This window comes from Pteropus alecto, unplaced genomic scaffold, assembly GCF_000325575.1.
Source record: "Pteropus alecto unplaced genomic scaffold, ASM32557v1 scaffold20, whole genome shotgun sequence".
Classification (NCBI taxonomy): Eukaryota; Metazoa; Chordata; class Mammalia; order Chiroptera; family Pteropodidae; genus Pteropus; species Pteropus alecto.
Genome location: NW_006436298.1, coordinates 25686695 through 25698105, shown reverse-complemented (window position 1 = coordinate 25698105; position 11411 = coordinate 25686695). Strand labels below are relative to the sequence as shown.

At 38.4% G+C, this 11411-nt stretch overlaps 1 protein-coding gene across 2 annotated transcripts in view; it reads right to left on the bottom strand.

The window, feature by feature from the left end:
* CAST (calpastatin) overlaps positions 1 to 11411 on the bottom strand; it is a 105952-nt gene that overhangs the window by 34127 nt on the left and 60414 nt on the right. Inside the window, exons 1-7 of one of the 2 annotated variants that reach the window (XM_025047753.1) lie at positions 7187 to 7255; positions 5834 to 5932; positions 4584 to 4664; positions 3925 to 3963; positions 3353 to 3445; positions 3135 to 3224; positions 1942 to 2043 (exon numbers count right to left, since the gene is read on the bottom strand). In XM_025047753.1, the coding sequence (XP_024903521.1) occupies positions 1942 to 2043; positions 3135 to 3224; positions 3353 to 3445; positions 3925 to 3963; positions 4584 to 4664; positions 5834 to 5926 (498 nt within the window). In that variant the 5' untranslated portion in view covers positions 5927 to 5932; positions 7187 to 7255. Of the gene's footprint in view, positions 1 to 1941; positions 2044 to 3134; positions 3225 to 3352; positions 3446 to 3924; positions 3964 to 4583; positions 4665 to 5833; positions 5933 to 7186; positions 7256 to 11411 lie in introns of those variants that run through there. The other variant, XM_015590400.2, reaches the window with a different exon arrangement.

The window sequence follows — 11411 nt, the reverse complement described above, 5'->3', positions numbered from 1 at the left end:
ATCTTTATATTCTTAAAATGTCTGCACTGTAGGCACTGAAAACAGTATCTATACTGAATTGAATTAGCATTAGATTAGGTAACTACACAGAAACTAGATTAGGTAACTACACAGGGAGATTTCTAATGAGGTATCAGTATAAATATTATTTTATACCTTATAAAAATGACAAGTAGGCATGAACCTCTTCTCTGAAGTATTATGTAATTTCGCCTCTGCCTGCTCTCTAGTCTAGAATGTATTGAGTGGCTGTGGACCCTATAGTATGTGACCTTTATGAGCCCTATCACAACATCAGACTATCCAGGAAGTAATGAATTTACCATTAGATAGTAAAAATTCAGCCTTAGAATACAGAGGATTGGAAGATCTTAGGAAATGTTGACATTTTGTACATTACAAAAAAAAAGAAAAAGAAAAACAAGTGGAAAAGCGAAAACCAGTGGAGAAAGTAGAAAAGAACAGTTCTTTTTATTGAAATTTTAGGAGTTTACTGCTGTTGAGGTTTTCTGGAGGAAATTTAATATACTTATATGCATTTCTAAACTAGTTACCCAAAGTGCTTAATAAGTTCTTTACTTTTTTTTTTTTTATATCTACTTATCTGATTTTAGGTACTCTAAGCTTCTTTTTGTCCTGAGATTTATGTTTACAACTTCCCTCCCCAAATTATTGTTTCATTAAATCACCCTAATTATCTGTAAGAAGCCCAAGGCAAAAGTGCAATTGGCTCACTGCCATGGAGCCTTCTGGCGGTGGAACCTCAACTCAGCTTAGTTGGATACCACCCCTCTCCTGGGGTTCTGCCAGGACCACCCTTTCCTTCTATCTGGCTGCTCCCAGTAATGGGTATCTCGCATTGTGTTTTAGTCAAAGTTTCTTTTCTTCCCAATACATTACTTGGTCCTGGAGGACAAGGACTGCTTCCTCGGCTCCCCTGTGTTCGCCTTCACAAAACCTGTGGTGCCACACAGCGTCCGGTGAGCCCTCAAGGAAAGTCGAAGATAGAAACTGGCCCATTTTGGACCAGGGCAGTCCCAGACTCAGGAAGAGTTGCTGGGAGTTGGTGAGACTCACCTTCCCCAGTAACTCAGAACAGGAAGTGACAGCAGAGGCAGTGGCATTGTGACAGCGACATTTGCCAGCTTCCCTCCCTGAGCTGATAGGGTGGTGTTCCTGAGGGACCTCGGGCTGCATTCTCATGTCCTCCCCACCCCCTACTACCTTGTCAGAAATGTCCTCAGGGCAACTCTCTTCTTTCCTTCCTCTTTTCCCTCAGAGAACTCAGTAGAAAAATTCTTTAAGAAACTGTCATTTAATATTAAAACTCTCCACCAAAAATAAGCTTGCTTTGGCTTACAGAAGGCTTGTTAAGATCTTGTTAAATGTGGTGGGGTAAAAACTCTCCAGTATTACACTCTAAACAGGCAACAGCTTCAGTTACAGAGTAATTGTTGCTGGATTTTATTCTAATTTGAGACAAATTTTCAACATCTTTCCCCATAATTATAAACAGAATAGTCTCCACACCCACCTACAGTCATCTCCCTCTCCTCTTATAAAGAGAAGCACCCAAACCCCTTCTGAAAATACAAGTTTCCAATTTCCACAACAGCAGACAAAACTATTTCTCACCAGGCCACTGCCCCTGCGTTATCTTGTTTAGTCAGGTGTCATTTAAGCATTGGCAAAGGAGATTAGTGTTCATTTTAAATATTAAAATTCTAGATGGTTTACAAGACACACTCATATATCCTTCTTGGTTACTAACTCCTCAGCAATAAATAATCTTAATTAATCAGACCCTAAAGGTAAGGCAGAATGAAGAGTTCATTTTAAATCTCCAATAAAAGTTATATAAGAATTGTAAATATGCATAACACATTTAGTTTTGTAACCTGCAGATTAATGTGCTTTGTATATGAACTCCAAGGTCAATACCTCATCGACTTCTTTAATGGAGCTGAGGTCGAGCTCAGGTTCTGACTTCCGGCTGCCCAGAGAAGCTGAAAGAGCTTCTAATGCTTGATCACTCATTGTGTCCTGTTAAAAAGGAAAAAGTCTGTCCATTAAAAAAAGAGAACACCTCTTTAGCCTGAATAATCCATCCACTTCTTTGTGAAATATTAAAAATTTTAAGTCTACAAAATGAACCATCAGTTGGGGAAGGACTTTAGCAAGGCAATTTTATTTGAAACCTAGCAGAAGAGAAATAATCAAGAACTTACCAGTGAGTGAAAACTGGAGCTAAGACACTTTTCTACAGTAACAGTGCTCTCAGGCACACACTGCACCTCTTATTTAGCAAGTCAGAGGTATAACTACGATGATAATTATGCCATTATAAAATACTCATATCAAAATAAAAGCTCAAGAAGAAAACTTTCGCTATCCTGTTTTTCTTTTTCTAAAAATAACTTCTGACAACCCTGTCCTTTAAAGCAAACCAGCTAAGCCTAGAAAGTAGAGAAACCTGAGGTGGCCCCCACTGCCTTCTTCTCTGAAGGCACAATGACTGATGGTTGTAGGAACTCCCACTCTCAGGGGTGTGGTGTTCTTACTGTTCCTTCAGCCAGCTAGATAAAAATAAACTGTCCACTCCGGGAGGGGAGAGGCAGAGCAGCTCCAACAGAAACTGTCCCTTGTAGTATCTGGACTGGGGCATCTTTTCTCATCCAGCCCAGCGGTATAGAACCACATTTTAGGTTTCGTGAGAATTAAGTTGATTGTGGTTAAGAGAGGTAGACAGAAGCAGCTACAACATTCTTCTAGTAATTTCACAAGTCTCAAACTCCTTTAGGAAACCACGTTAAAGACTTTATGTTCCAAGAGTATAATTTCTCTGGTGTCTTGCCCTTCTGCGTATTGTAATGGTGAGATAGTCTTGTTTCGTGACCAAAGAGGTTGTGTCGAAATCTCTCATAAGCATTTGTGGAAACAGAAAAGACCTGCCTGGAGATAATCAGTATCAGCCTGATTGGTTTCACTATTCCACACAGACCAGAGGGAGAAAAGATGCTCCTTGTCATATGTAATGCACTATTAGGATTGTCTTGAATCAGCTAGTTCAGCTTTAGGAAAACAACTGCTGTCAGGTGGACCATGGTTACTTTCAAAGAAGTAATTATTTATACCTCCTCCACCTTTCTTTTTTTCTCGTGCAGTGGGACAGCACTTTTGATTACTCCAGCTGACTGAGCTTTCAAAACCTCTCCTGTAGATTTCTGAAAAACAAAACACAAAAGATTAGATTTATAGATGAGAGAAATGTAGTAGCCGGAACTAAAAAGCAGTTGTTTTAAAGTTCAAGAGGGTTTCTAACAAGTTCCACTAATAACATTGGAAACAATACCTCTTCCTCAGTTTCCTTTCCACCAGCGGTAGGAGAACTGCAGGTGAAGTCAGATGACAAGGCATCTATGGCATCATCGGGCCCCATGGGTTTCTAAAGAAACAGGCACCATGATGGGTAACATGTGGGAATCATTCAAGTGAAGGATCAGATTATAAACCCAGCGTATGAAGAATGTATTTGGCGATTCCTTTACCACCAAATGAGATCTGTTAATAAAATAACTCTGATGGAAGCCTATGTATAGAAGGGAAAGGGTTTTGCAATATTATTTTCTTGTTCCCCTCTTTTAAATGTATTACATGTTAGGATATATTCTCATTCTATTTTTATCAACATTTTATCCTAAAACTTTCTTGGCTCCTCCCTCTTCTGTTCAAAAAAACTCCATATGAAACCAGTAAACACTGAGACAACCCCCATATCCACCTCCTTTCTCCGAACAAACAGAAACTTTATCTGACTTAAAGATTACTTTAGCCATAATCCCAAAATACAGAATAGCCCTACCTGCCAACCAAAGATATAAAAAATGTTCATCTGGATCTTAGAGGACATTTATATAAACTCACCGAAGAGTCTGGAGGAGGGCCTGTGATCCCTTCTTTCTTCTGAAACAAATATTCATTGGATAATGTTGAGAAAGTGAAATAAACCCTCATAATTAGCAAAATGTATTCCTCAGTGAAGGTTATGGGTTGAACTGTGTCCTCCCAAAATTCATATTGCTGAAGTCCTAACCCCTAGTACCTCAGAATGTGACTGTATTTGGAGACAGGGCCTTTAAAGAGGCAATTAAAGTTAAATGAGGATTTTAGGATGGACCCTAACCAATATAACTTGTGTTCTTATAAAAGGGGGGGAAACGTGGACTCAGAGATACACATGGAGGAAAGGCAGCATGAACAGATATAGGGAGAAGATGGCCATCTGCAAGCCAAGGAGAGGGGCCTGGAACAAATCCTTCCCTCAGAAGGAACCATCCCTGTCCGCACCTTGATGCCAGTCTTCTGGCCTCCAGGACTACAAGATGATGCCTTTCTGCTGTTTAAGCCAGTCTGTGGTACTTTGTTACGGCAGCCCTAGCAAACTAATACAGTGAGTGCCATACTAATGGCAGCTTCACATGCATCATTTTATTTTCTAAATTAAAAAATTTGTAGGTATATCGTTGTGATAAATATTATATTCCAAAAAGGAAACAGTAAAGGTAAACGGTTATTTAACTTACAGCCAAAAGTTCCCTATATTTGGGAGGAATTGTGGCTTCCCTTTTACCCAATTCCTCTATGTAGGTAGAAGTCATTGGATCCTGGAACAAAAATCACACAAATAGAGATATTATATAATTATTTAGCTGAGAATGTTATACGTACATTCTGATACCAAAGTACTATTCCATTCTTAATTTATGAAACTATTGTTAACCCTTTCCAATCCCATTCCCCTTCTTTGTTAACCAGAGATAGCCACCATTCTGAACTTTATCATATCTACCCACTTAAAGTTGAGGATATTTTAAAGCAATATTGTTCTTGTAGGTATCCAAGAACAATATACAGCAGTACTTTGTATATTTTCAAATGTTATATAAATGGTATCATAATCTATATAGCATTCTGTAATGTATTATTTTTAATCAAAATGATGTTTTTGTAATGTATCCATGTTGATACATTATGATCCATTTTAACCACTAGAAAGTATTCCATCACCTTATCTTCTCTCCTGAACATAATCATTTCCAAATGTTTCAGCTGTTCTTATAGCTCCCTGTACACCTGGGTGAGGCTCCCTCTGGGGAATCAGTCCTCTCAGACATGGAATTGCTCTCTTCTGAGTTGTTAGATTTTTACATTTTGCCAACCTGTTAAGTATGAAGTGATATCTCTTCGTGTTTTATATCATTTTCCTAATTACTAGAGAGACTTTCATTTTGTCTGTTTATTGGCCAATCAAGTTATCCCCTAAGTTTTCTATTGGGTTGTCTTTCTTACTTTTTAAAATTCTTCACAAATTCTGCACACAAATCCTTTGTTGTGTCTGTTGCAAATATTTCCTTCTAGTCTATGGCATGTCTTTTCTTTTTTAAAAAAATATCAAGGAACACATAATATTCTTGCTTTTTAAGAATTAGGAATAAAGACATACTGAGGGTGGTTATATCTACAGACTGAAATAAGTTCAAGTCCATGGGACTCAGATTTTGAGGACTGAAAAGTCTTTGTGACTCAAGAGGCTGCATGTTGGCACCTGTCTCAGCACAATCAATAAATGTTTGCTGAATCAATGTAATAGTATAGCTACCATAGGATAAAACATTTTTATCCTCAACACTGATTTTAGTTGCTGATTTTAATACTGACATCATCCCATTTCTCTCTAAGCAACAAAACACTAGGTATACTTTTGTGCATCATGACCTTATTTTGCTCTCCTACCCATTAAGAATGACTCTTTACAGATACCAAGATCACATACCAAAACTTCAGGTCCAGTATATGTTGTGTTATCTTCTTCAGTTTCTTCAGGTTCCCCTAAAGTGTCTATTAAGTCATCCAAAGCAGCATCCATGCTTGACTGGAAAAAAAAAAAAAAGAGAGAGAGCAGATATTTAAATGCTATTTGTTATATATATTTCACTTTTGACTTTTTTTTAAAACTAAAAACACCATTCTATGTGGAAAAAATACCAAAACACCAAAAGTTCTTTAACTATCAAAACAGTTAAAATCTGGCCCCTGATAGTCCTTATTATTTAACATCTCAGAGTATAGATTATAGGGTAGAAAGATAAAAAGCCACATTCAAGTAGGAATCATAATTTTAATAAATCTAAAGGCATTAACTACATGAGCGAATGTATGGTTCATTAAAGCTGCCAGACCAATTTACTGACAGTTAAAAAAAATGAACAAAATACAAAGAATTATGACCATGTTGCTATATGCAATAGGAGAAATGCTTGATATTTATTGCTGATCAGTAGTTTTCCAGAGTTAAATATGCAAAGAACCACAACAAAATCTCACTATAGTACCTCTTCCAAATAAAATCTATGTCAAAAGTGGATTGCCCTGTGTTTTTTCATTCATTTGTGGGTTTTGTTTTTGTTGTTGTTCATTTGCTTCCCCAAAGATGTTCACAAATTACTTGAAAGGGATGTTAAACTTATAAGAAGTGACAGTTTACTCTGTCAATATGTGTTTGAAACAATATAATGAATGAAAGAATGCCACCATCCTATTTTTCAGGTTAAGAACAATTCATTGTGAAGAAAAACCTGTATTTAAGTAGTAAAGGGAAAGATCCTTTACTATTTAACTCAGAGTAAAAGTGACAAGTTTTTGTTCTATTTAACTGAGTTAAATAGATCCTTTACTATTTAATTCAGATTAAAAGTGGTTGTTTTTGTTTGTTTGTTTGTTTGTTTTGCAACTATTATATTCCCACTACAACATTAGGAACTTACCTGATCATGTAACAGAATTTGGGGCCTGTTAGCATTAGACTAATTTGACTGGAAATTTCAGAATGAAGAAGTACCTGACATTCTTTGGTAATACTGCTGGTTAAAGAAAGTGTCTTTTTGTAGGAAAGAAAGTGAAATGTAAACCCCATGGAATGTAACTGGAGTTTTGAGAACAGAGGGTTATAATATAAAGTGTTATAAACATATATGATAAAATCATACTTTTGACCTACTCATATTAGCTTGAAACAATTCATTAGAAAGATCCATTAAGTTACCCCCTTGTACTGTTTGCCCTCAAGAAATCAAGAAATAGAGACTAAATAAATATCTTATGCAGAAATGCACTACTATCTTCATACCTCTCCAGATGGTTTACCCGGTTTGGATTCAACTGGTACAGCCGAGGTTAATGATTTATTTTCTTTTTTCTGGTGGGGATTTAGAAAGAAAAAAAACAAAACTTCTTCACATACATTTTAAAATTCAATAATAATACATATTTAAAAATGAATTCATTATAACAGTAAAAGCCTTGATCATATACTGAACATATGCTCTGTGCCAGACACTGTGTTGTATGTGTTACATCCTTCTTTAGAACAGCATAAATAATATTAATGTATATTTGTAATGTGAAAAGCAAGGCTCAGAGAGCTTAAGTAACCTTTCTCAGGTCACACAGTGAAAAACAGAATCAAGATTTGAATCTAAAACTGCCGTCTCTTTCTTTACTACTCTTGGTTGCCTCTCCCAAGGCCCAACGCCAAGATTTGCAAGACCCGTAAATTCCTTCAATATGTATGTGGCCACTTCTAGCTGTTGCTATTTTAGTCTTTGCTCCCACACATCAAGATCTCCATACCCCTTTCTTTGGCATCTCATCATCTACTCTTTCCTTTATTTTCCTAAAATAAATTTCCTTTCTACCACTGTACTTCAGTTGCTCTATCAAAGATTGCCAATAATTTCCCAGTCTGATTTCCATGCCTTAACCCAGACATAATCTTCTCTGAAGTCTGACCCTGGTGAGGATCCCTCTGACTCATCTCTCACAGCAGCCAGGACCAAGCACCATCCCGGTTCTACTAGTCATTTGTGTGCCCTTCGTTCTCTGCCACTTCTGGCATCTCCTCTGCTTTGCCCCCAACTGCATACACTAAACATTTCTGTGCTGTGCTGGTGGCCCTGTTCAAAATCATCCTCTAGAACAAGGAACCAAATGTTTTCAGGGCCTGGCAGGAACTAAATGGGTGAAGTTGTTGGGGTTAAGACGAATTAAATATTTACTTTTAATCTGAGTTAAATAGTAAAAGGTCTTTCCTCAGATTGTTGTTTTCCTCTTTGAATGCAGGTTATTCTTCACAGTGAATCATTCTTAACTTCAAAAAATAGAATGGCAGCATGTTTTCATTCATTATACTGATTTAAGCCCATATGGACAGAGTGAACTGTCCCATTTGCCAGTTCCCGAAATCTGGGCAGTAGAGAATGGAGGTGAAGAGAACACCAGCTGAAACATGCTGGCTGTACCTCAGTGTCCTCATTTGTGAGATGCCCCAATTTCACACAGTGACCGTACTTGCCTCAGAGATTGTGAGGGTAAGATAAATTAATCTTTTGAAGTGTGAAAGCCAGTGTTTGGCCTATATCAAGTCCCTTGTAGGTACCTATTATATAAGAAAGTGCTTAATAAATTGACTGCTGAGACTGTTATGTTAAAAATACTGTGGGGGTTACCAAGGTGTGAGCCTGAGTCTGGGCACCTGAATCCACATCCATGACTCAGCCAGGACCTTATGCAGACATTCGTTGATGTCCTTTAGCCCCTCCCCTCCCCCATTCTCTCTCTCCCCATTCTCCTGTACTCCAAGACAATATTCTAATTGCCTTGCTACACTTCTTGGGGCAGCTCAAGACACTTAAATTCAGCGTGTCCAAAATCAGACACTTTTCCTCCTCAATCAATTCCTCTTGTGACTTCTGTCCATCTGTCAGTGGTAATTAGGGACCAGGCTCACAATTTAAGAAGGCGCTCACTCTCAGGTGCCAGCCCTGCACTGGCACAGGCCCTCACCCTAGGGTTACCAACCTAGTTCATTCACACTCTGAAGCCCAAGGCTATGATATTTTACTTCACCTTTGCCCACTGCAGCCAGTCATTCTCTAAAACCTGAAGATTTTACCTCCGCAATGTCTCCTCCATCACTCCCCACTGTCTTACTCTATCTCAGCTCCAATTTAGATTAAATTAGGACTCAAAAGGACTACTGAAACAGCCCCTGATCAGCCTTCCACCTTCCTATCTCTATTCCATTTCATCCCACCCACTGCGGTCACTTAATCCTTCTGCAGCTTGGTTTTAATGCATCATTCCATCTGTTCTCTAATCTTCAGTGTTTATCCTCTGCCTGTTGAATCACTACCACATGTATAAACTCACCTCAGCAGTCTCCACAGCAACGTGTCAACCCGTCTTTCTGGTCTTACAGTCCCACCACTCACCTCCCTGTGCTTCACCCAACATTGGAATGCATTTGTACCCAGAACACATCTTATACTTTTCCACCTCGATGAGTCTGTAAGCCTGCAACCCTAGCTATCCTTCCACGCCTCACTCAGATGGGATCTATTCAACATCCTTATGGATTTCCCCAATCAGAGAGAATGCCTCCATTCCTCACTAAACAGCTCCTTGTCTTAACCCGCCTTGAGCTGCAGCCCCAGGTATACTGCCTTCTTCCCACTCCTAGATGGGCCAGCCTGCAGCTCGGGTGTCCTGCAGAATTAGACACAGTGCTTTAAGCATGGTAGGTACTTTTTAAAAAAAAAATGCAGATTTGATCAATCCCATTTTATGGGAGATGAATCAGAGGCAAAGAAAAGTGAAATGATTTACCACAAATTCCAGCACAAGTCAACTCACAGCTGTATTCCATATGAGCCTATCAATTTTATTATTTATCTTTTACTGATAACCCTGGCTAATTTATAACTAGCATAAATTTTCAAATTTTGATTACATTTTAAAGCCTATTCTAAGAGATCTAATCCTCTTAAATCCATCTATTTTTCAAACCATTTCATCAACACAACAGAGTAATGGGTACCCCTGGATGGGTTAGGGGTAGTCTCAAGTGGTCTGTTGTAGGAAAATAATTTTTTAATTTAAGTTGAATATTTTCATTTAAAAATTTATATAAAGTTCACCATAATGCCATAGGGTATCTGCATTAATTTGAACAAAAACAATGTGCGTTTTCTCCCAAAATCTGAGAAAAATTGATGCTTCAGGGAGATGTGACACAATTTATCCTATGACTTTACTTGCCATCTATTTGTAGGGGGATACCTCTCACACTGTGAGAAGCAAGAAAATAAAATATATACTTCCTCTGTTTTCATTTCAATCTTCTCATTATTGCTTCAATTACTTACTCGTGGCTTCAGGAGAAACAAGTACTAGCATTTCTAGGGAGGCCTGGCCTCCAAACTGATGCCTCACTCTGCACTGCTATCTATGGGTACAAAGCCGACTACTTCTCATCTTACATTTCCAGGCTATTATCTGACGTGGCTCATCAAAAAACCTAAGGAAGACCAGCCCACAATTTACCAGGAGGGCACATACACTCTCTTCTGAGAGGCTTATGATATCTCCTTTGAAAACCTGCCATAACAACTGAGATAGATGTCACAGCTATTAGTGTGATTTACTAGTATCCCGATAGCTGGTGTCCAGGTAGAAAGCTGAAAGTCATGCTCATTCAAATGCTTACTGTTAAGGGTGGAAAATTTTCAAGTGAGCCAACTAGCTAAGTCAGCTATAGGGAAGAAATATCTTTAGATATCAGAAGTTGCCCTACTTGCTTGTGTGTGGTTTAGGAAGTGTATTGTATAAGATATGAAGATGGCCAATGTCTGCTTCTGTAATCCATTTACTTGTTAATTAAAGGTGTTGTTCCGGGCAAAGATATGCTAACAGCCAACTTCTACTTCTGTAATCTGCTTGCTTGTTCAGGAGACCTCCAGGATATGGTCTTAAGCTTTATCAGCTGCCTCCTCTGAAAGCTCGGGGCTGATCTCTTCTAGCCCTGCGTGGTAGAGGCCCGCTAATAAGGGCTCATAATTAATCTCAATTGGCTTCGTGGGTCTCAGAATCGTTCGTGCCATAACACTCACGGCAATTTATTTGCTTTATTTCAAACCAATACATCTAGAAGGCAGGATCTGAGTCAACTCACAAGTTAATTTCCTTGGTACTGATACCAAGCCTTATACATGGCAGGTGCTCAATGAGTATTAACTAAATACATGAATTTTAAAATCATTTTTTGTGTCCTGCTCATTCTATATCCTTTAGCTATGTGATCCTCTTCACAAAATTTCACATATGAACAGTGTTCAGTTTTACCAACTGATAGGTTATTTGAGTGTGGCAGCACTAAAACCCTAAATGGTAAATGAGAGTGAGACCTAAAGCCCTGGTAGGATGGGTCTTCACTGAGTATATATTTCTCATAAAAGAGACCTGATAAACACCGAGGCCCAGGGACACTTTACATTGGCTCATGAGCTCACCTTGTC